Raw genomic sequence first — 26,071 nt, 5'->3', positions numbered from 1 at the left:
CAAGTCATAGTCAAATTCATTCCGTTGAATTTATAATGAATGTTTTAATGAAATAGAATTTCAGTACTAAAGAATGCAAGTCATAGTCAAATTCATTCCGTTGAATATATAATGAATGTTTTAATGAAATAGAATTTCAGTACTAAAGAATGCACGTCATAGTCAAATTCATTCCGTTGAATATATAATGAATGTTTTAATGAAATAGAATTTCAGTACTAAAGAATGCAAGTCATAGTCAAATTCATTCCGTTGAATATATAATGAATGTTTTAATGAAATAGAATTTCAGTACTAAAGAATGCAAGTCATAGTCAAATTCATTCCGTTGAATATATAATGAATGTTTTAATGAAATAGAATTTCAGTACTAAAGAATGCAAGTGATAGTCAAATTCATTCCGTTGAATTTATAATGAATGTATTAATGAAATAGAATTTCTGTTGCCATCCCTTGGATGTTTAGGAACTAGTACTGACTGATAAAAAGGTGTTGCAGCAAATATGAGAATGTGCTGAGGAATACTTTGGATGAAAATAGTGTCACATGCAAAGCACATTTGAAAGTAACTAAGGCATGAAACTCAAGCGGTCCTTGTCATGGCCACAATGTTAAGAGTTAAGAATTATTGGGTCCACAGAATCACCTAGTGTAGGAGCAAACCTAAGTACCAAGGACCCTGTTAATTCCAAACACTGTAAGGGAGTCCTGTCATGTGAAGCCAGGAGTACAGCTGCCTGCTACTATTGGATTACTGAGCTACAAATCTTGAAGTGATGTTAAGGAAAATTCCACCCTGACAGCATGAGGTTTCAAATGTATAAAAAAGAGGTATCTTGTGTACAGTTAGACTACCTCAAATTTCAAAACACTAGGTTTATCTCCTAATTCACATTGGATATATTTCAAAGCAGTCCCCTAAACTCTACTTCTATAAATCTAGTGATGTACTATAGACATAGCTGCCTTGATACACATATTGAGCATGGGATCATGATTCAGGGGGAATGTTGGGGAACATGAATTTAATACTCTCACCTTTATGAGGGGCGGTCGGATAGCCTAGTGGTTAAAGCTTTCTCTCGTCACACCGAAGACCCGGGTTCAATTCCTGATATGGGTACAATGTGTGAAGCCCATTTCCGGTGTCCTCCGCCATGATAATGCTGGAATATTGCTAAAAGCGGCGTAAAACCATACCCATTCACCTTTAAGAGTACTCTTTATGATCTAACAAATGTGTCAAAATGAACACATTATGGCCAGTCAGTTCCTGGTTGAAAAAATGCTTTTATGCTAGTCACTTTTTGATAGGGATCCTCAGCCATTGACACATAATACGGAATCAATTCTGTGTGTAATAATTTGAAATATCCCCAACAAAAGTTGAGTTGCATGTTTTGAGTCAATGGCAGTAGTTTGGAGTTTGCTTTTGTTACTTGACTTACAAATGCTCTTTGAGGAAAACCCTTATTTAATATGAATCCGCGTTTGTAAAAGCGTTATTTTTTAAGTTTTTCAATTTTTATAATCATAATAAAGCTCTCAATCATGAATGTTTTGTGAATTTTCTATTTTGACTCCTGCAGTGTGACAGTTTCGCCTAAAAAAAATCTAAAAACAAAATCAAATTTGTCTGATCTGATCATGCTAATCTTCATGATTGTTGAGGACGTAAACCATGAAACATGTTTCATTCTTAACCAATGAACGATGTAATATTTTTCCATATATACAAATATATCATTTTATATTTGTGAAAACGAGAAGTCTTATGAAACAGATGTCACTGACTTCTTATAAAATCATATCGAAGTCAGCTAGATTTCCCTCTAGATTTTTTAGTCCTGGCTGTTTTAAGAAGGTTGTAGTCCACATAAGTGCAATATTTAGCTGATACAAATGGAATGTAGAATGCACGCAACAGCCGATGAGACCTGAAACAAAGAAGCATCAACTATCAACTCAGTAACCATCACCTCATGAAGTCATCAGCCATTATATCATAAAAACATCAAACATCCTCTAATTAACTCATCAACCAACAACAATTATCTCATGAAGTCATCAAACATGAGCTCAGTAACCATTATCTCATGAGCTCAAACATCAACCCTCATCTCAAGAAATCATCAACTCATGAACTATCAACCATCAACTCATGAACTATCATCCATCAAGTTATGACCTATCAACAATTAACTCATTAAGCGTCATCTCATCAACCATCAATTCATGAACTCATCAACCATGAAACATAATCTCATCAACTCATCGCCTCAGCCACCATCTCATGAACTCATCCAGTCATCAACCCATCGTCTCAGCCACCATCTCATGAACTCATCCACTCATCAACTCATTGCCTCAGCCCCCATCTCATGAACTATCAACCATCAACTCATCGCCTCAGCCACCATCTCATGAACTCATCCACTCATCGCCTCAGCCACCATCTCATGAACTCATCCACTCATCAACTCATCGCCTCAGCCACCATCTCATGAACTCATCCACTCATCGCCTCAGCCACCATCTCATGAACTCATGCACTCATCATCTCATCGCCTCAGCCACCATCTCATGAACTCATCCACTCATAAACTCATCGCCTCAGCCACCATCTCATGAACTCATCGCCTCAGCCACCAGCCACCATCTCATGAACTTATCCACTCATCAACTCATCGCCTCAGCCACCATCTCATGAACTTATCCACTCATCAACTCATCGCCTCAGCCACCATCTCATGAACTCATCCACTCATCAACTCATCGCCTCAGCCCACCATCTCATGAACTCATCACCTCAGCCACCATCTCATGAACTTATCCACTCATCCACTCATCGCCTCAGCCACCATCTCATGAACTCATCCACTCAGCCTCCATCTCATGAACTCATCCATTCATCGCCTCAGCCACCATCACATGAAGTTATCCACTCATCGCCTCAGCCACCATCTCATGAACTTATCCACTCATCAACTCATCGCCTCAGCCACCATCTCATGAACTCATCCACTCAGCCTCCATCTCATGAACTCATCCATTCATCGCCTCAGCCACCATCACATGAAGTTATCCACTCATCGCCTCAGCCATCATCTCATGAACTCATCCACTCATCAACTCATCGCCTCAGCCACCATCTCATGAACTCATCCACTCATCGCCTCAGCCACCATCTCATGAACTCATGCACTCATCATCTCATCGCCTCAGCCACCATCTCATGAACTCATCCACTCATAAACTCATCGCCTCAGCCACCATCTCATGAACTCATCGCCTCAGCCACCAGCCACCATCTCATGAACTTATCCACTCATCAACTCATCGCCTCAGCCACCATCTCATGAACTTATCCACTCATCAACTCATCGCCTCAGCCACCATCTCATGAACTTATCCACTCATCAACTCATCGCCTCAGCCACCATCTCATGAACTCATCACCTCAGCCACCAGCCACCATCTCATGAACTTATCCACTCATCAACTCATCGCCTCAGCCACCATCTCATGAACTCATCCACTCAGCCTCCATCTCATGAACTCATCCATTCATCGCCTCAGCCACCATCACATGAAGTTATCCACTCATCGCCTCAGCCACCATCTCATGAACTTATCCACTCATCAACTCATCGCCTCAGCCACCATCTCATGAACTTATCCACTCATCAACTCATCGCCTCAGCCACCATCTCATGAACTTATCCACTCATCAACTCATCGCCTAAGCCACCATCTCATGAACTCATCACCTCAGCCACCAGCCACCATCTCATGAACTTATCCACTCATCAACTCATCGCCTCAGCCACCATCTCATGAACTCATCCACTCAGCCTCCATCTCATGAACTCATCCATTCATCGCCTCAGCCACCATCACATGAAGTTATCCACTCATCGCCTCAGCCATCATCTCATGAACTCATCCACTCATCGCTCAGCCACCATCTCATGAACTTATCCACTCATCAACTCATCGCCTCAGCCACCATCACATGAAGTTATCCACTCATTGCCTCACCCACCATCTCATGAACTCATCCACTCATCGCCTCATCCACCATCACATGAACTCATCCACTCATCAACTTATCGCCTCAGCCACCATCACAGGAACGTATCCACTCTTCAACTTATCGCCTCAGCCATCATCACATGAACTTATCCACTCATCAACTCATCGCCTCAGCCACCATCTCATGAACTCATCCACTCATCGCCTCAGCCACCATCTCCTGAACTCATCCACTCATCGCCTCAGCCACCATCTCATGAACTCATCGCCTCAGCCATCAGATACCATCTCATGAACTCATTCACTCATCAACTCATCGCCTCAGCCACCATCTCATGAACTTATCCACTCATCCACTCATCGCCTCAGCCACCATCTCATGAACTCATCCACTCCTCGCCTCAGCCACCATCACATGAACTTATCCACTCATCCACCATCTCATGAACTTATCCACTCAAGGCCTCAGCCACCATCTCATGAACTCATCCACTCATCAACCATCCTGTCACCTAATGAGTGAAGTACGGATGAAAACTGAAAATTTAGCCTTGAAGTTGATATACTTTCTTTGCATTCCCCCACTATTAATTAACAGGAGGAAGATATTCTATAACCTACCATAGTTTGTAGGTTACTTTTTATATTACCCATAGTTTGGTTTATGGAAAATGGTCCGATTACAAAAAGAAGCATCAGGTCAATCAACATGTAGTTGAAACAATATCACTCACCATGACATAATTTACTATTTAGGGCAATGGACTAATTGGTTTGGACTTTCTGATCAAGCATGAAGCCAACATAATAATGCTCAGATGCATGTACTGAAAATTTCACTGCATTCCATGGCCCTATGGGTAATATTGCTGAGTGCAAATCTGAAATATCTCTGGAATGAAAGCTGGGATAGAATATGAAAATGAGAAGCATATTTATTTCTTGTTTGTGAATCAATCTCAATAAAATCCTTTACTTCGATACGATACCACTCTGCATGAAGATGTTGATGTGGGTTTTTCTAAATTCTTGGTACAAGTGAGTGAAGCTTTCAGACAAGCATATCTGATTCTGTGGCTCAAAAACGAAGTTAATTGGGAAGTTCCAAATGTACAAGAATAAGGCCACATTTATATGTTGTAATGTCGGTTTTCCTTTACAAAATTAAATTTCCATATTGAGGGGGTTAAGAAAAGAAGCCAAATCGTTTTTAGAAAGCTGACATCTGATTGGCTCAAGAACCCTGTGTTCACCTGCCGTTTTCTTCTATTGAGATGTCGTCAGATAATTACGAAGAGAGGTATCATATAACAGAGTAACAGGTCTGATTTTAATGAGATTGGTTTGTGAATGAAAGGCTGTAAACAAGAACTCACCTTGTTGGATCCAAGAATTTTACAGAAGATAAAACTTTCCAGTCCTCCATTTGTGAATAACGGGGTTCATGTGGTGACTCCTGATCTAAATCTAGATCAATCAGATAGTGACATCTGCTCACGTTTATCTGAAATGTGCCATGGAGTGGACGGATGAGAGAATGAGTGACATGGAGTTCTACTCAGTGTCTGTAAGTTTGGATACATTTTAGATATGAAAGGGTCAGTGCTATGAGTTAATATTAGTTCAACTTACATATCTAGTAGGTTCCTCCAGGTTGAGGTCGTTCATGTGAGTCGGAATAATTCTTGTCGCATCAGGCCCAGATTCATAGGGTTTTGGTAGTTGACCTCTGAACTCTGACTTGATAAACTGGAGATGCCAGCTGAAAATGGTGATACAAGCCCTCGTCAGCTGAGTTCAATATACAGGTAATATAAGTAATGATCTGGGACAAGTGGAAACAGTGAAACAAAACCTCATCACCTGAGTTTAACATACAGGTAAGGTCAACCAACAATAGTTTCATCATATTATATCTCGGGTGGTGGGGTAGCCTATTGGTTAAACTTTCACAGAGGTAAATCACATGTCATGAGGCAGGGCGATGGGGTGGGGGACTCACTTGTCATGAAGCAGAGGTAGTGGTTGACTCAAATGTCATGAGGCAGGGGGTGGGGTGGATACTCACTTGTCATGAGGCAGGGGGTGGGGTGGGGACTGACTTGTCATGAGGCAGGGGGTGGGGACTCACTTGTCATGAGGCAGGGGGTGGGGACTGACTTGTCATGAGGCAGGGGGTGGGGACTGACTTGTCATGAGGCAGGGGGTGGGGACTGACTTGTCATGAGGCAGGGGGTGGGGACTGACTTGTCATGAGGCAGGGGGTGGGGACTGACTTGTCATGAGGCAGGGGGTGGGGACTGACTTGTCATGAGGCAGGGGGTGGGGACTCACTTGTCATCAGGCAGGAAGAAGCTGCAGGGGAACCTGTACCACTCCTTGCCCACACAGATGTTCACTGGCCGGTCGGATGCCAGAGTGTGAATCTTTGGGTCATTTGCCATTTTGTTCAACTCCACATAGATATCCATGGAAGCATGGTAACCTACAAGAGTGGACATTCAAATAGATTCAGTGTGATACTTATGTAATTGACATCAACTATCGGCTCATTCACAAGCCAAATACTTAGTATGTACAAACAATATGTTTCAATGGTGTCATTGTACAGAGACATCATGATAATGTTTAATTCGTCTGTTGATATAACAACCAATGAATTACTCTATGCATGAAATACTGGTTTAAGAGTTGGTTAATAAAACTGGAGACATTGGTTTGATTCCCAGTTTTTTCTGTCTGACTTCATGATTTTGCATGAATATTGAGCAAAGTGGTGCCAAGCAATACTCTCTCACTCACTCTGGGGATTCCAGGTAAAATATAGGTCCCCAGCAACCGATGCTTTTTGTAGGAGGCCACTCAATGAATTGGGTAGTCAGGCTCAGTGACTGTTTTCAGTGTATGTCATTATTTTCCAAATGAAAAGCATGGCTCAATACCTATGTCAATCACCTGATAGTCTGGTCTTTACTTGATTACTTTCAGACTGCCATCATATAGCTGGAATAATGCTGAGTGCAGCATTAAACACCTTGTTCATCTTTGTCTAACTCAGACACAGCCGGCTCCGTGGTCTAGAGGTAGAGCGTCCACCCGGAGAGCGGAAGGTCTGGGGTTCAATCCCCGACCGCGTCATACCAAAAGATGTTAAAAGATGGTACATGTCTGGCGCTCGGCTAAAACAACGACTGGTCGGCTCGGAGTCAGTATACTGTGTCTGAGTGAGGTATTCATGTTAAACTGCAGCATGGTATCTCAGTGTGCTAGCACTATAAATCGGCATCAGTCCGGACTAGTACAAGCAGCCACACACAAACACACACGTGCATGCACATCGCTATATAAGTGCAATAATCTTGGACGCGACGTTCAACCCAATCTCACTTCACCTCACCTAACTCAGACACAGGCACAAATCTCACCTTGATAAACAGCAATGATCCTGGACACCGACAGCAGTGTGAAGAGAGCTCCGCTAAACACGGATACCCAGTTGGTGTGATCCGTGTAGTGGTAGGCAGACCTCTTGGGGAACAAATAGCTCAACAGTTTCTGTAACAACCAGTAACATTCAATGTAAATTGATTCAGAATAATTTAGCATGTCTGTTTGTTGTTTTGCATCAAAATATTAGCAGCTTGTTATCAAGAATCTGGGCCAGAGAAAACAGAAGGCGACTATGCTTGTTGTAAGAGGCGACTAACGGGATTGGGTGGTCAGGCTCGCTGACTTGGTTGATGCATGTCATCGTATCCCAATTGCGTGGATCGATGCTCATGATATCAATCACTGGATTGTCTGGTCCTGACTCGATTATTTACAGACCGCCGTCATATAGCTGGAATATTGCTGAGTGCGGCGTAAAACAACAAACCAACCAACCAGAGAAAACAACATTTGATATAAGAGAACGTCAACCGCTGAGTGGTTACGATGATCGCAACCAAAAAGTCAGACAAAGAACACTAGTCAAAATATTACTGTCCGTGGGATGAGGGGATGGTGGACAGGTAGCCATTTCACTCCATCTTATACATAGCATGTAATATTTATTGACACTGCATAAGGAGCATGTCCTTACATACTGCTAATCTGACACACTAGCTCTCACCACATGTCTATGTTTACCTGTATATGATCCAGACATTCCACTACTCTGACACACTAGCTCTCACCACACGCCTATGTTTACCTGTATATGATCAAGACAATCCACTAATCTGAAACTAGCTCTCACCACATGTCTATGTTTACCTGTATATGATCAAGACATATTGCACCTCCCAGGGCAAAGAAGGGGTAGATTGGGAACAGGAATCGTTCCTCCTGGAAAATACACACACAAATGAAAAATACAACCTTGATGTTAATTAGAAGAGGTGTTGAACATAGTTTAGGTACCTGTAAATTTAATCTAGAAAACATACAAGTTACGGAGTTTGTAATCTCTAAACTGAAAACTCAGAAAGTTTGTTACCATTCTACCATGTCAAGGTGTGAAAATAAATTGAAGTGATGATGCATTGGTTAAGTGTAATATTTTTGGCAGGTTAAATAGTTGCATTAACTGGATCAATGACAATCCGTTTTAGTGGCATCACCCATGTGTGATAGAGGAGTACCACATGTAAAGCTGTGTTGATGGTACTGAATTCTGCAATACACTAAGTTAATTGTCGTTCTTCAGGTTTTCTGTGTACAATGTATTTTCACACTTGCTGATAATATTCCAAGAATCACAACATGGTGAATCGATGAGTTTATGAAGAAACATTGTTATTCATTATGTGAGGTTCCATACTAGATGGGTTTGTGAAAGTATTTCTTTCAAATAGGTATTTCTTTGTGGTCATCAACAAAATCATGTCCTAGCGTAGTTTCGATACCACTGGTAGACTTGCAAAAGTGGTAGAATTGTGGAATGTGGTTCAGTTTACATAACCCCACCTTCCTGAATTTTACTGGCCAGTTTCCACGATCAGATTTCCACTAATACTGCCTTGAAACAAACCTTAGTTGTCTGAGAATGTATACATAAATCATTAATACAATATTTTGACTAGTAAAAGGTCATATTTGTTGTAGAGTTTACTGTTATATGTCAACATATTCTCGTTGCGATCCAAATATCAAAGCATCTTTTTTTGTTTCATAATGTTTAAATGACCAGAATGTTCATGATGCTATTTACTGTTATCATTGTCTTTATATCAAAAGTTCAACTAATGCATGACTCTCTAATTCAGCGATAGAAACTCTTTTAGTCCACAAATCCTTATAATGATAACATATAGCAAAACCCTTAAAAATATTTCATATTTCTTCTAGTCATAATACCTTAACTACTGGGCAGTTTGGCAAGGATTATAGGACTAGTGCCCATTTCTACTGCTGTTATTGTGCTCATGACTCTCAAAACAAGTATGCAGCAACAAGGGTTTACCTGGCTCTACAAAACTAGGGTTCCAGGGCCCCCCCAATAATTAATTACAAGGGTTTTTACAGGAAATATGAGGGTCCTATAAAGTAATGAAATGGTGTAGTGTACCGTACTGCACAATTTGATAATTACTTTGATTATAGCATCAACACAAATTTCTTGTCAAGATATTGGTACAATGAATATTACTGTGCTTCCCTCAGAATGCAATATTTCTTTTGTCCTGCATGCATTCTAACACTTGTGTGTATACGAGACGCACATATCTGCGTCCTGTAAAAACCTGCAGCAAGTCATGATGATTCCAAGTTTTTATAGGCAAGGCGAAATCCGGATACTGTTACCTTGGTAACAAGTAAATGCCAATGGGAAGTTATTGAATTACCTTGTGAGGCCTGGTGAAGAAAATGGCTATCCAGATGTACATTGGAGCCAAGGACAGCCATATTGGAATATCTGCAGGACAATACATGGGGGGAGTGAGGTGGGGTTAGTGAGGTGGGGTTAGTGATGCCGGGACCAGTAGTTCAGCCACATTATTGTTCTTCATGAAAAGTCTACAAAGAACACACTGTGTTTAAAATTAAGAATGAAAATCAAGGGGTCCTTCGATCTTTGAATGGTTGGTTGGTTTGTTGTTTAACGCCACACTCAGCAATATTCCAGCTATATGACAGCAGTCTGTAAATAATCGAGTCTGGGCCAGACAATCCAGTGATTAATATCACAAGCATCGATCAATGCAATTGGGACCAATGACATGCATCAACCAAGTCAGCGAGCCTGACCATCCGATCCTGTTAGTGGCCTCCTATGACAAGCGTAGTTGCCTTTTACGGCATGCATGGGTTGCTGAAGACCTACTCTACACCGGATCTTCACCGGTATCTTTGAATGGCATTTAGAAGTGATACACACTAGAGAAAGAATTTAAGAAGGTCTACTACTCATTATAAGGTGCACCATAATGGTGTTCCTCATAATAAAGACATTGAAATAAATATTCTCTCTCTTGAGGGGTCCTTGTAATATCCTAGTGTTAAAAATCATAAGCTCGTGGACCCAAGGACCCCGTATGTTTGACCATCGGTGATGCATGATATCCTACCAGTGTGAAGGGGTCAAGTAGAAACAAAATACACTGACTTAGAAATGTATAGAAAGTATATCTCTGTTCACACTTACAAGTGTCTGATGACTGCACCACCCAGCGAACAATTATCTGAAATAGACACATTTTAATGACTCATGGTGTAATGAACAAAGACATTTTATATTGTCCACACTGTACAAAGCTATAAATCAGTATAATAATAACAATGGCGAAAATAACCATTAAAGAGATCCATATTGCAAAAAACTTATAGCAAAAAAAAATTCCTTCTAGACTTTCTTGAATTTTTACCATGGTGCCATTCTATGTCATTTCATAAATATGACACTCTACTCTGTTTAACTACTTTAGTGAATGACAACACATCATCTCACAGATCGTGAAGAACATGTAGAAAATGACTGATGACTTTTGTGTGTACAAGGACAATAGTGAGTGAACAGTATTTATGATATTTCACAGCATGTCAGCTTGGTGTGGGTGGAAAGTGTTGCAAGGCATAGACCTTTACCACTTTGGTTAAACCCACAAGCACAGGTATGGTGCTGACAAACCTTAAATTGGGATTTGAACCCATGATCATAGATTTCAGGTGCACCTAAGGGAAGCAACTCTCCACAACACGTTGCACCACCACTGATGACTGGGTGCAATGACAATAAACAGTCTGGGTTTTCAGATAATGATGTTGGTTGCAGCGAATTCTCCACGACACAAGCAAATCTGAACACAGATAGTGCTTATCTTCTGTTCACTGCTAATTTATGACACTACAAATGACCCGTGAAGATCCGGGGTGGAAATAGGTCTTCAACAACCCATGCTTGCTGTAAAAGGCGACTACGCTTGTCATAGGAGGCCACTAACGGGATTGGGTGATCAGGCTCACTGACTTGGTTGATGCATGTCATTGATCCCAATTGCGTGGATCAATGCTTGTGATATCAATCACTTGATTGTCTGGTCCAGACTTGATTATTTACAGACCGCTGTCATATAGCTGGAAAATTGCTGAGTGCGGCGCTAAACAACAAACAAACAAACACTATAAATACTCACTGCTACAGGTAAACAGACCAGGGCAGCCATGAACATCACATTGAAGTTGAGGAATCCATTGAGAAAGTAGAAGGAGAAAGGCTCCACTCCTGTGTCAAGCACAATACAATGACACCTTGTCAATCCAAACTGCTTTAGACCATCAAATATTTATCAAGTTTGGGACAGTTAGATGCTGACATTTACATGAAACAATAAACATGACACTGGGAGTGAACGATAAAAAATTTTTTTGCGAAGGTCAGCAATATTCTAGCTCTTTTAGGATTCTTGTATCTGTCAGCTCTCAGAACAAGCTGGGACCTATTCTGCCCTTGGCAGAGAATGACGAATAACATTAGAAACACAAATAATCAAGATGTGTGTGTTACAATATTATCATTGTTTCGTATCATGGACAGTGTTCGAAATTAAGTTTGAAGATCATGGTGTCCTTCTCATAACCCTAATGTTAAAAATCAAAGATGCAGAGGTCCCTAGTTTCAAGCATGAGTGCAGAAAACCCAATGATCCAGAACCCTCCTTAATTTTGAACGCTGAGTGAGTTGGATTTAAACTGGAAACAGTGGATAAATGCCTAATATTGTTCTTGCTACAATACTTTCTCACCATACAAATCTGGCCCATGTTCACTGAAGACATTGTAGAGCAGGATGTTGAGGGGAGCAACCACCAGCTTGTCATAGTAGAAGGAGTCGAGCTGAACAAGAGGCAGCTGAAGCAGGAGAGACATGAGTGAGTACACACTCTTATTACTGTGTTCCACGTAATAAGCGCCCCACTCTAATAAGTGCCCACGGCGATATTTGCTGATATATTGGCTAGTGAACAATCCTAATTAGCACCCCTTCCGACCTTTACTATGCACAGACTTTTCTTTTGTATCATTTCAGGCTGTCAGCATAATCCACGATATTTATGATCTTTCAACTTGTTTTTTTTTCACCAAAATTATATTCTAATAAGAGCCCCCTATTTCTAACTTCATGAGTGCCCTTGGCGCTTATTACGTCAAATACGGTATTATTAGTTGCATATTATTAACAAGTTAAACCCTATATTTCGCAAAATTATATATGTATTTTTGTTGCTTTACACTGCAGTCAGCAATGTTCGAGCTGTGTTTACATTTTTTATGTCAGTTCAAGAAAAATCGAGGTCAGAGAAACCAGTTTTTTATATTGAACCACATCTGATGCTGAATACCTGATCAAATTTAGCCATGGACTGATGTTGCGCAGTTCACTCAAGTGCTTGATTTAAGGAACATGATTTAACTTGCATCAAGTGCATGTTGACACGAAAAACAGGTTGCACCCTGGTCCCATAAAGTTAAACATAGGCTGGTCTGTAAAACGTGTTCACTTAATCTTACCCACAGTTTGATGACGTCAAGCTTAAGAAAGCATGACAAATTACACATAACACAGGGATTAGTGATGAAGTATGCTGAATAAACTTATGAGGTATTGTGCTCGTCGATCAGAAAACAAAAACAATCGCAATTTCAACCATTACACAAAAACATAGGCAATCATTGGGGGGTTTAAAAGATGAAAAAGACATATCTATGTCAACGAAGGCAGGCAGCGGTAAATCACTTTCATACAAAGGTGAACCAATCGTGGATGTTGATTTTGTGAAACGTTCTCTGATTGGACTATCGATATGTGCGATAGTCCAATCATATTTAGCAAAGGAAAGTGGGCTTGATGTGGCATGGGTCGAAACAAGACTTTGATGAAGAGGCTGGCTGACGCTCTTGCCTCGGGAAGAAGGCTGTTATGACATGGTAGCCATGGAAACCAAACTTATGGTGGACATAATCTGAAGAAGGTTTAGAAAGATCAATAGTTTGTCAGAGTATAATTACAGTCTATAGGCTAATCATGCAAAAAAACAGCCTTGAGGCTCACCAGGAAGAGGACTAGGGATATGAAGCTCCAAACTACAAATGTCCTGACGTTCTTGTGACGGAGCAAAATATCCCAGGCTATAGGTATCCTGAAACATCAGGCAGGATAGCAGTGAGGATGAATAACATAAGAAGAAACCATAAGCAAATGGTGAGTGAGTGAGTGAGTGAGTGAGTGAGTGAGAGTGAGTGAGTGAGTTGGATTTAACGCCGCTTTTAACATTATTCCAGTTATATCATGGCGTGTCAGCTTAATGTGGGAGGAAAGCCCGAAGTGATGCAGGTCTAAGATGTTAACCACTTCTGTGAAACCCATGAGCACGGGTATGGTGCTGACAAACCTAGAAACATAATTGGGGCGAACCGGGATTCGAACCCACAATCATAGGTTACTGGCGTGCCCAAGGGACGCAACTCTGCACAGCGAATCGCGGCGCCTTAGACGACAGGGCCACCTGTGCCCCCCGCAAAATGGTAAGAGGTGTGTGGGCCTTTTTTCACTACATCATATATACAGGTGGTTTGAATTATATATTTCTTTTCAAAAGGCAGTAACTGACACGGGTGGAGCCCGAAGCATGAGAACTTTTCTTACATGTCTTCAGTGAGCATTGTAAGAGTACAGATTCATACAAGAAAATTTAAACTGCAGTTTTACTTGCAAATGCTCCTGATGATGACACATATACCATATTCGACGTAATAAGCGCCCAGGGCGCTCTCAAAATTAGAAATAAGGGGCTCTTATTAGAATATAATTTTAAAATTATACCAAAAAAAAGTCTGCGTATTATACACAACAGATGTATTTTTTCCAGAATTTTATTGCCCGTAATTAAGGGTCGGAAAGGGTGCTAATTGGGATTGTTCACTAGCCAATATATCAGCAAATAGCGCTGTTGGCACTTATTAGAGCCGGGCGCTTAATGATACATGATACAAAATAAAAGACTGTGTGTATTATACACGACATATATTTTCCAGAATTTAAATGCCCATAATTAAGGGTGCATATAACACACGAGTGCCTATTATACACGAATAAATAGGTCTTGTGTACATTGATCAATCAGAAGGGGTGATAATTGGGAATGCTCACTAGCCAAGATATTAGCAAATATCACCATGGGCACTTATTAGAGCTGGGGGCTTATTACATTGAATATGGTATAGAGGTATTATTGTTGCACTTAAACCGTTGATCATGTTTATCACTTACTGAAAGATCATGATGAAATGAATGATATACTACATTGCCGTAGTTTTAGTATTATGATGAATAGCCATAAAAGGTGCTGAGTCAGGAATATTTGCCTACCCTAGTGCTGCAGCGAATGGCCAGCCGATGATGGCGCTGGCTGCTATTGCAAGGATGGACAACTGAAATAAAGGGGATGATTGAACAGCTGAAAACATCAAACATCATACAAATACCATAATGATATTAATCATGCTGATCACGTTTGCTTTATGAAATAGAAAACACATACATTCCCTCAAAATTCAGTAAGGAGGTTTCAGACTCACCAACCCTAAAAAATTAATCAAAAGTAAAAATATAATAATGCAGGAAATTACTGTTTCAAATATACATACTATTTAGCAAAATTAAATCTGTGTGGATCAAAAAATCTTTTTTGTTACATACCAACAAGGGCTGGGATGGGTAACTTGGGTACTCGGGCCAGGTGGGTCCTTAGCAGGCCCCGGGTACCCACAGTACTACCCGGACCCATGGTTAGTCACGTGATATATTTAATTACAAACACTGACTATAGCTCAGTGGTCATAATACAAGTCACTAATGTTGGAATTTCTTTCTGACAATGCATACATTTCTTTTGACTCGTATATGTTTGAGTAAAGATAAAGCTTCAGTCATTTTCAGTGTATGAATGACCTGATCGTTTGATACATGTATCTAAACAGTTTTTGCCAAGGCTGCAGTAAAACAATTCCCAATCAGACATTTTGTACCCAACTCTTTGAGACCTACTGTGGGTACACGGGTAGGGTCGGGTAATAGGGGGTCGGGTACCCAGGTAGTAAATCTGGTGAGGTGAGGTGAAATTGGGTTTAACGCTACGTCCAAGATTATTGCACTTATGTAGCGACGTGCATGCAGGTGTATGTATGTGTGTGGCTGCTTGTACTAGTCCGGACTGATGCCGATTTATAGTGCTAGCCCACTGAGATACCATGCCGCAGTTTAACATGAATACCCCACTCAAACACAGTATACTGACTCCAAGCCGACCAGTCCTTGTTTTAGCCCCTTAATGACGAGCGCCAGAGAGGGTAACAACAAGTACCATCTTTTAGTATAACATGGCTGGGGATCGAACCCTGGACCTTCCGCTCTCTGGGCGGAAGCTCTACCACTACCACTAAATCTGGACTCATCCCAGTCCTAATACCAACCATTTGGGAAACTGCATGACCCATGACGGTAACCATGTTAAATGAACATTCCCCATAACATACATAGGGACAAATATGATTTTTTTTCACTAGAACAAAAATTAATCTGAAATGTCCCTAACATCTTTCAGAGTTCAAAATTAAGCATGAAAGTAAAAAACTATATGTTCATGCTCGTCAGATACATGGAGTAACTAAATGGCCCATGTCTACACTTGTCCCCCTAACACCACCACTTACATGATACTGTCTGAGGAACCACGCCCCCATGATGAGATACATGGAGTAACTAAATGGCCCATGTCTACAGTTGTCCCCCTAACACCAACACTTACATGATACTGTCTGAGGAACCACGCCCCCATGGCCAGCATGGTGAGATACATGGAGTAACTAAATGGCCCATGTCTACACTTGTCCCCCCTAACACCACCACTTACATGATACTGTCTGAGGAACCACGCCCCCATGATGAGATACACAGAGTAACTAAATGGCCCATGTCTACAGTTGTCCCCCTAACACCAACACTTACATGATACTGTCTGAGGAACCACGCCCCCATGATGAGATACATGGAGTAACTAAATGGCCCATGTCTACACTTGTCCCCCTAACACCAACACTTACATGATACTGTCTGAGGAACCACGCCCCCATGATGAGATACACAGAGTAACTAAATGGCCCATGTCTACACTTGTCCCCCTAACACCAACACTTACATGATACTGTCAGGAACCACGCCCCCATGATGAGATACACAGAGTAACTAAATGGCCCATGTCTACACTTGTCCCCCCTAACACCAACACTTACATGATACTGTCTGAGGAACCACGCCCCCATGATGAGATACACAGAGTAACTAAATGGCCCATGTCTACAGTTGTCCCCCTAACACCAACACTTACATGATACTGTCTGAGGGACCACGCCCCCATGGCTAGCATGATGAGATACATGGAGTAACTAAATGGCCCATGTCTACACTTGTCCCCCTAACACCAACACTTACATGATACTGTCTGAGGGACCACGCCCCCATGGCCAGCATGGTGAGATACATGGAGTAACTAAATGGCCCATGTCTACAGTTGTCCCCCTAACACCAACACTTACATGATACTGTCTGAGGAACCACGCCCCCATGGCCAGCATGGTGAGATACATGGAGTAACTAAATGGCCCATGTCTACACTTGTCCCCCTAACACCAACACTTACATGATACTGTCTGAGGAACCACGCCCCCATGGCCAGCATGGTGAGATACATGGAGAAACTAAATGGCCCATGTCTACAGTTGTCCCCCCTAACACCAACACTTACATGATACTGTCTGAGGAACCACGCCCCCATGATGAGATACACAGAGTAACTAAATGGCCCATGTCTACAGTTGTCCCCCCTAACACCAACACTTACATGATACTGTCTGAGGAACCACGCCCCCATGATGAGATACACAGAGTAACTAAATGGCCCATGTCTACAGTTGTCCCCCTAACACCAACACTTACATGATACTGTCTGAGGAACCACGCCCCCATGGCCAGCATGGTGAGATACATGGAGTAACTAAATGGCCCATGTCTACAGTTGTCCCCCTAACACCAACACTTACATGATACTGTCTGAGGAACCACGCCCCCATGGCCAGCATGGTGAGATACATGGAGTAACTAAATGGCCCATGTCTACACTTGTCCCCCTAACACCAACACTTCCATGATACTGTCTGAGGAACCACGCCCCCATGGCCAGCATGGTGAGATACATGGAGAAACTAAATGGCCCATGTCTACAGTTGTCCCCCCTAACACCAACACTTACATGATACTGTCTGAGGAACCACGCCCCCATGATGAGATACACAGAGTAACTAAATGGCCCATGTCTACAGTTGTCCCCCTAACACCAACACTTCCATGATACTGTCTGAGGAACCACGCCCCCATGGCCAGCATGGTGAGATACATGGAGAAACTAAATGGCCCATGTCTACAGTTGTCCCCCCTAACACCAACACTTACATGATACTGTCTGAGGAACCACGCCCCCATGATGAGATACACAGAGTAACTAAATGGCCCATGTCTACAGTTGTCCCCCTAACACCAACACTTACATGATACTGTCTGAGGGACCACGCCCCCATGATGAGATACACAGAGTAACTAAATGGCCCATGTCTACAGTTGTCCCCCTAACACCAACACTTACATGATACTGTCTGAGGAACCACGCCCCCATGGCCAGCATGGTGAGATACATGGAGTAACTAAATGGCCCATGTCTACACTTGTCCCCCCTAACACCAACACTTACATGATACTGTCTGAGGAACCACGCCCCCATGATGAGATACATGGAGAAACTAAATGGCCCATGTCTACACTTGTCCCCCTAACACCAACACTTACATGATACTGTCTGAGGAACCACGCCCCCATGATGAGATACATGGAGAAACTAAATGGCCCATGTCTACAGTTGTCCCCCTAACACCAACACTTACATGATACTGTCTGAGGAACCACGCCCCCATGATGAGATACACAGAGTAACTAAATGGCCCATGTCTACAGTTGTCCCCCTAACACCAACACTTACATGATACTGTCTGAGGGCCCACGCCCCCATGATGAGATACACAGAGTAACTAAATGGCCCATGTCTACAGTTGTCCCCCTAACACCAACACTTACATGATACTGTCTGAGGAACCACGCCCCCATGGCCAGCATGGTGAGATACATGGAGTAACTAAATGGCCCATGTCTACACTTGTCCCCCCTAACACCAACACTTACATGATACTGTCTGAGGAACCACGCCCCCATGGCCAGCATGGTGAGATACATGGAGAAACTACTTGGCAAGTAACTGGAGCAAGAGATGAACATTCCAGCACTGAACAGCAGGAACCACAATGTCAGTCGGCCAGTGTTGGCCCCGTAGTGCTTGCATACTCCCCTGAAACAGCCACAATGCTAGTATTATAAGTCATGTTCCTAATGTAGAAAATTACAGATTTAGGGTGTCCTTATTTTAAAAACTAGTACAGCAAACTGCAAGGACACCATTAATTTGAAATTCTGATGTTGTTGAATTTACTCAAATATCAATGTTTTACAATTACAAAACAATACAGAAATGGAACACAGTGGTTGCTCTGTTCTTATGTTAGCTATCTCTTATTAATAATATTAAAAGTGAATCTGGCAAAAAAGTTCAATGGGGAACATCCTCGTATTTAGCCCAATATTTACTTGTAGAAGTAGGTTTCACACAGGGCACAGATAAATCCCAGGATACAACGCAGGAGATAGAACAGCACAATCTGGTGGGAGAGAAATCACAATACACAGCAAAACCCTGTTGCTCCCTACAAATGCCTTTTGGGTGAGTGAGTGACTGAGTTTGGGGTTAACACCCCTTTTTTAACAGTATTCCAGGTATATCACGGTGTGTCAGCTTGATGTCGGAGGAAGCCCAAAGTGATGCAGGTCTCCGACGTTTACCACTTTGGTGAAACCCACGAGCATGAGTATGGTGCCGATAAACCTAGAAACATAACCGGGGCAAAATGGGACTTCAAACACAAGATCATTGCTGTTTGGTGTGCCCAAGAGACACAACTTAGCACAGTAGATATATTATATTATATTATGTTATACTATATTATATTAACACTATATTATACTGCATCGTATTTCTACAGCAGTGTTATTGAATTATTTCCATACCAATGATTGTTTTGAAGTCCCTTGCTGGAAGAATATTTAGCACTTGTCTCAAGCAATCTGTCATGTGTCAGTTATCCCCTACGAAAACAGAATTTTCCTATTTTTAGATTTGCCATATTGCATACCATATTTTCTTGAGTATAGTGCGCACCCATGTATAATGCGCACCCCCCTCTAGCGGACTCAATATTTTGGAAAAATAAAATTCAAGTACCAAGCGCTGGTAATTATCCAGCTGAGACTGACGAAGTTGATCTTTCTTACCCACCTTATTTGTATCCAAAAACTTCATGTAAAGTTTGATGGGCAGAGCATGTAGCCAGACATAGCCATAGGAGCGGATGGCGTAGGTCGGAGAATACTCCCATGTCTGGAAGCCCTTGTTAAACAGCAGGAAATGAGTCTGAAACAGAAAAAAAGACATTGACCAGCAACCAGCTGATTCACAGGGAGGGCACAGATGAGGATAATATTCGATGCACGAATGTCTGAAAAACTTGTGCTAAATTTGAAACAATTTTTCTTTCAGCCATCATAAATTAATAAAATAACAATATGAATTGATCAATCTATAAATCCATGTATTAACACAAACAACATCAACACTTCTCCGCTCAGACAAAGACCCATAACATTAGCTCACTTAAGTGGTGTCAAGGTGAGCTCAAAATAGTAGTAAGTACAGATACATGACAACTTTGTGTACTCTAGCTTCTCTGCAGCCTGTTTAGATGTATAGCACTCTGAGACAACTATTAATTGTAGCCACAGTATGAACATGTACGACTATTTACCGGCTCCCAGTAGTTGAATGTCTCGTCACAGTCTGTAATGATGCTCCCCCATGCAGCACATAATCGAGCAGACATGAGAATTTTGAAGGCTGTGTAACCTGCTGGTGTCCATGGCTGGTTCCCATCCTGAGTTGGTGCCCTACAGAGTGAAAACAACAAATGTCAGCACATGTGCTCCCAACTCTTAACATTTCAGAATGATCCTCACTTTTATCTGTGAGAATATCTGGAATAAGCCACAGACAATGATGGGTTTCTTGACACATAAAGTATTGAAACATCAATTATTGTAACTATGAAAAAAGAAAAGTGATACATGCCAACACTATCTTCTTCATTTATCTATTAAGTTTTTGAAGATAACCCAAGACAGAAAAATGTAACAAATTATAATTTTCTAATTGAAGTTTACACAATATACAGCTTTTCCAATGTGACTGCCAAACTGATGTTCACAAGTGCATCAATGACACAGTGACAGTCAACAGCAATCTAAGAAGTTACCTATGTATCTATTTGACACATTTTTGTATAAATTACCTCATAATGATCCTCCATTTGATCAATGATGACTAATAAGACGAATGGCCAGTTTCATTAACAATTTTGGAAATCTCTCTCGTCACATTGAGTTCCAGATAACTTTTTGAGCAATTGTGTTTTTACTCTAGGGTTTCTACTTTAATTGGGTTGTTACACTTTTCATTGGGTAACCAATATTTTTTCACTCATCTATTCATCACTCTATTGGGTTTTTGTCCAAAATTAGTGAACATTTTAAGATTTAAAAGAAATATCGTTTTAGATATATATAACTGTGCTAAATATAAGGGGATTGGCTCTGAAAGTAAATTAGCTCGTAATAGTGTTTCGGAAATTAGCTCCTTTGTACGCATGCTGAAAAAGCTTCATTGGGTTTTTACGACTGCTGTTTTTATCATGTTTATACATTTGAGGTTTTCATTTCACTCTTAGGCAGATACTAATAACAATACTATTTGAATCTATTTGTTGTAACCAAGCTACAAAAGATGTCATTGTAGAGCAATTTTAGCTTACATACACTCATGTCACACACACGAGACAAATATCATCCATTATCCATGACGAAATACGATCGATTCCCAACACTTGTATATCAAATAAACCATCAGGTAAGACTGCAGTTTACAGGGTGCAGCTTTTATATATAGCGCTCATTTGCTCCAGCAGCAGGACTTGGCCCTCGTTCACTGATCTTGCCATCGCAATCCTTAGGGTTAGCTCTGTTAGGGTTAGGGTAGGTTACCCCCGACTCTATCCTTAGCCCTTGGATCCCCTTTCTGATACTAAAATGGGTTAGGTATTCCTTTCCGATCAAACACCCTTCACGATAATTAGGGTTGAGAACACCTTGCCAATCAAAACACTCCTTTAAGGTGAGGTAACCCTTTACAATCCTAAGGGGTAGTTGTGAGTTAGGGTATTGGTCATCTTCCCGAGGCAAGAGAGTTAGCTGACTTTAAAAGTCCAGTTTCCACCCTTGCCGAACTAGGCTGGAATTCCTGGACTCGATCGACCAGTGGCTATTACGAGTTATGTCCCTTCTAAGCCTCTCCTATGGACCAATCAGATTCAACCTTTCGTATCACTTGCATTTGCTTCAAACAAAATGGCGGCACCCAGTCAAGACGATCTGATCGATAATCAAGATCTATATTGTGATAAAACAGATCTTACATCGTAAAGTGCATCAAATCGTGTGAGCACCTTGATTAAGATTTGGAAAATATGTATTGACACCGAGTTGGCGGTGCACAAGCTTTGCAAATCCTGCAATCGACTGAACTCTGCATGACAGTTTACAAACCGGATTTCAATTTCACTGTACGATTTTGATTGGACTATGCATAGACTCATTAGTCCAGCCAAAATCTAACTCCATAATACCAGCCTAATTCGGCAAGGGTGGAAACTTGACTTTTATGGTCAGTTAACTCTCTTGCCTCGGGAAGATGGGTATTGGTCATCTATCTCAAATCTCTTAACGAATTAATCAAATGTCATTTGAGGAAAATAGAACAATTTCTATCACATTCAGAATTTTGGCTACTGCACATGCGTATCATGGTAAACAATCAGTTGCTGATCACATACCCATTAATTGTGTGAAAGCAACAATGGGGGTTATAGCTACAATGGCACCTCATCAAAACATCACCCAGCGAAAATGGCACCGATTTGCGAAAACGGAACATCGTCTAAGCAAAAAATGGCTACTATGTTGTAACATGAAGTGTAATGTAACAATCTATTAGACAATGACAGATATGGTATCTGTGGATGATAGATGACAACCTTTAATATAACAGAAATAAAGAATAAATGAATATCCCCAATAGTAAGGCATACATACTTCTACATAAGACCCATGAAGATCTGGGTTAGAATAGGTCTTTAGCAACCTGTGCTTGCCGTAAAAGGCGATTATGCTTGTTGTAAGAGGCAACTAATGGGATTAGGTGGTCATGCTCGCCGACTTGGTTAATGACGCATGTCATCGTATCCCAATTGCGTGGATCGATGCTCATGATGTTAATCACTAGATCGTCTAGTCCAGACTCAATTATTTACAGACTGACGTCATATAGCTGGAATATTGCTGAGTGCGGCATTAAACAACAAACAAACAAACTTCATAAATCCTTTTTATTGTTACAAAAAACATGACATTTTGCTGAGGTGCCGTTTTAGCATACACACACCCATTGTCCTGTGATAAAGTGCGGCCTACCTTTAGAATACAGTACCACAAACTTTTCAAACACGTGATCATACCCTATGACGTAATTTGTAGTATTTGGTTGCCAGTCACACCAGCGAAACAATGCCCAGTGACGTCAGGGGTCATCGAGTGTGCATAAGCTCCTCCAAGTGATCTATCATCTCTACACGCAATGTCATTGAATACGCCCTACGGTGTTGAGAGTTTTGAGTATCTATTTACTAATTATAGCCTGCGGTGGCGCATTTTAGAGCAAGCGCTAGTTTACAAATGCACTTTTATTTTTTATATATTTTTTATTTCGTTTTTCTCGTAATTGAAGTGGATGAAATGGTTATAAATGGGAACTAATATACATATATTATTTTTTCGGTTCATTAATTTTCATTATTATGCACAAGAATGCAGTTTATTAGGGATATTATATTGGCACTGAACACATCCAAATGTCGCCAGTTTTAGGGTAGGTTACCCCGAACTCTCTATCCTTAGCCCTTGGATCCCCTTTACGATCGCCGTCATATAGCTGGAATATTGCTGAGTGCGGCGTTAAACAACCAACCAACCAACCAATCCTTTACGATCAATCACCCCCTTTACGATCATTAGGGTTAGGAACCCTTTTAGTGGCTTTATTAGATTACCCGAAGTCTATCCTTAACCCTTGGATCCCCTTTACGATCAATGACCCCTTTACGATCATTAAGGTTAGGTACTCATTTAGTGGCTATTATAGATTATATAGCGGCTCCTAAGATTCTTCACACAAAATTGTCGAGTATAAAGGATGAAATGGTTTTGTGTTGAATATTTTGGCTACTGAAAACTGTCCTGGAACATTCACACAAGCCACTTTCACCGGCTACATTTTTTCTGTACTGATTCAAAAGCGAACTCACTGTTGTGTCGTCACTAGTCATGCTTATTCCTCCATTGTTCCTTACTATTATCCACATCATCCTTACAGTGTTCCCTACCACACTTTTCTGTCACAAAAATAATCCGACGAATTATTAAATACTATATCATTCATGCGTACTCGCAAGTTTGACGTCTGACGCCGTTTTCAGTTCGTGGCATATCGGCTCATTCCCCACTACTCGGTATCTTGTAGATTACGGAATGGGACGAGTGTGCCAAATGGCATCGGGATCATTCATAAGTGTCCGTAGACTAAAGTCGCGAGACACCATGCCTACCCGTAACCTTCGTAAGTGTCCGTCACCTATTCGACCCTTTACGTTCAGTTCCGTAACCTCATAGGCATGACTAGGTAAATTTGCACTAAGTTTAACAGTGTGGACGTAGCTCAGTCGGTTAGCTGTCAGGCTAACAATCCGAAGGTCACGGGTTCGAGTCCGACGGATTCTCACAATTAACTGGTTGCTTGTCTTGAGACATGTGACCTATGGCAGAGATCGTCCTCACGAGAAGTTGTGGTACTGTATTCTAAAGGTGCTCCGTATAGGCTAATTAGATTAAATCATTAGCTGAACTTAAAGCTGTCAACGCAAGTCGATCCTCTGTGCAGCACAATATGAAATCCAAAAAGTGCACCCACTAAAGTGCAGTACTCCCAATCATCATTCCCAATAAGCAGCTGTCACTAGCACGAAAACAAATGAATGATGAAATATTGTCTCTAAAAATCCGAAATTTTATACCATATTTTCATAAGCAGCCTTGGTCTGGGTTGTCAATGTTTCAACGTGCACACCATCGATTATGGTTGTATAACAAGCAATTTACTTCGTGGCAGGGGCCTAAACACAGGCACATGCCAACATGTCACTTCAACAGTTGAATAAACATTGTGCAACGTGATATTCAAGCAGACGACGTGTTTCGCCCGTAGCATATATTCACTTCTTATGCTTCATCGTTGGCACTTCTTACATTTCTACCATTTCGTTTAATGCCCTAGACGAGATTTTATCTAAATCGTCAAATTATAAAGTGTTCGGTACTACCTGGATTGTTTAGACACCTCATCTTTCTTGGGCTTCGAGGCCGGTCTCTTTTTCACGGAGGCTGCCATTTTCTAATGGCAGACTCGCACAAATTTCAATAATAATTAATTTATTACTAGAAGGATTCCTTAATACATTCAGAAACAATTAAATATCACATTCTACAAAATTATATTACCCAATGAATATATGATTAAAATTAATGTTCCCAGACGATTTACTTCTAAGGGCTGCGTACATAGATAATAGGACTCGCTCCAGTATGTGAAGTCATGTACAGCGCCTGTTGTCGAGAAAGAATCTGCTGAATAACATTTGTCCTTGACATTGCTATAAAAATCATGGCGACCTTCATGAGGCTTTCACGATCTCTTCTATCCAGAAACGTGATTCCCCTTCGTTCACAAGAAAAATGGTGCGCTGTCGTCGCTGGAAGTACTGAGCATACTCTTGGAGTTAAAAAGAGGATCGAGACAACTCGCCAGAGAGCGCTGTTAGGTGGTGGTCAAAAGAGAATAGATACACAACACAAAAAGGTAATTTTAGGCTTCTCAGCTGTTACTCTTAGGTATCTAACATGAAATATGTCTCACATAAGAAATGCAAAAAGCAATTTTTATAAACATGATGAATATCAGCGGCATAAAAAACATTCACCTTGCGTTGTCATCTGCTTTTTAACAGATATTACCGGTTCACAATTTGGTGAACCATGTACCACCAATTAGCATACTATTCCTATTCACGTTATGTTAGCAAGCTGCTACTGACTGCAGTCATGCTGGCCACAGCAATATAGCACAA

At 41.2% G+C, this 26,071-nt stretch overlaps 2 protein-coding genes across 2 annotated transcripts in view; one reads left to right on the top strand and one right to left on the bottom strand.

Annotated features, from left to right (window-relative positions):
• Window positions 1–634: 634 nt before the first annotated feature.
• LOC139447391 (alpha-1,2-mannosyltransferase ALG9-like) lies at window positions 635–25,335 on the bottom strand. Its single transcript, XM_071228719.1, has 17 exons — window positions 25,268–25,335; window positions 20,534–20,672; window positions 20,008–20,142; window positions 19,263–19,333; window positions 18,804–18,966; window positions 14,886–14,947; window positions 13,569–13,656; window positions 12,262–12,367; window positions 11,653–11,741; window positions 10,665–10,701; window positions 9,865–9,935; window positions 8,294–8,365; window positions 7,462–7,591; window positions 6,371–6,521; window positions 5,669–5,798; window positions 5,413–5,540; window positions 635–1,938 (listed from the first exon to the last, which is right to left on the bottom strand). Exons 1-17 carry the CDS (start codon window positions 25,333–25,335, stop codon window positions 1,818–1,820), a joined length of 1,761 nt encoding a protein of 586 aa, XP_071084820.1. The 3' UTR covers window positions 635–1,817.
• A 265-nt stretch (window positions 25,336–25,600) lies between these two features.
• Window positions 25,601–26,071, top strand: part of LOC139447390 (propionyl-CoA carboxylase beta chain, mitochondrial-like) — a 76,629-nt gene continuing 76,158 nt past the window's right edge. The window contains exon 1 of the mRNA XM_071228718.1: window positions 25,601–25,803. Within this exon, the coding sequence (XP_071084819.1) occupies window positions 25,609–25,803 (195 nt within the window). The 5' untranslated portion in view covers window positions 25,601–25,608. The remainder of the gene's footprint in view (window positions 25,804–26,071) is intronic.

The sequence above is a fragment of the Haliotis cracherodii genome, unplaced genomic scaffold (assembly GCF_022045235.1).
Source record: "Haliotis cracherodii isolate W230 unplaced genomic scaffold, xgHalCrac1.p SCAF_7, whole genome shotgun sequence".
NCBI classification, from domain to species: Eukaryota; Metazoa; Mollusca; class Gastropoda; order Lepetellida; family Haliotidae; genus Haliotis; species Haliotis cracherodii.
This window is presented reverse-complemented; position numbering and strand designations above follow the sequence as displayed.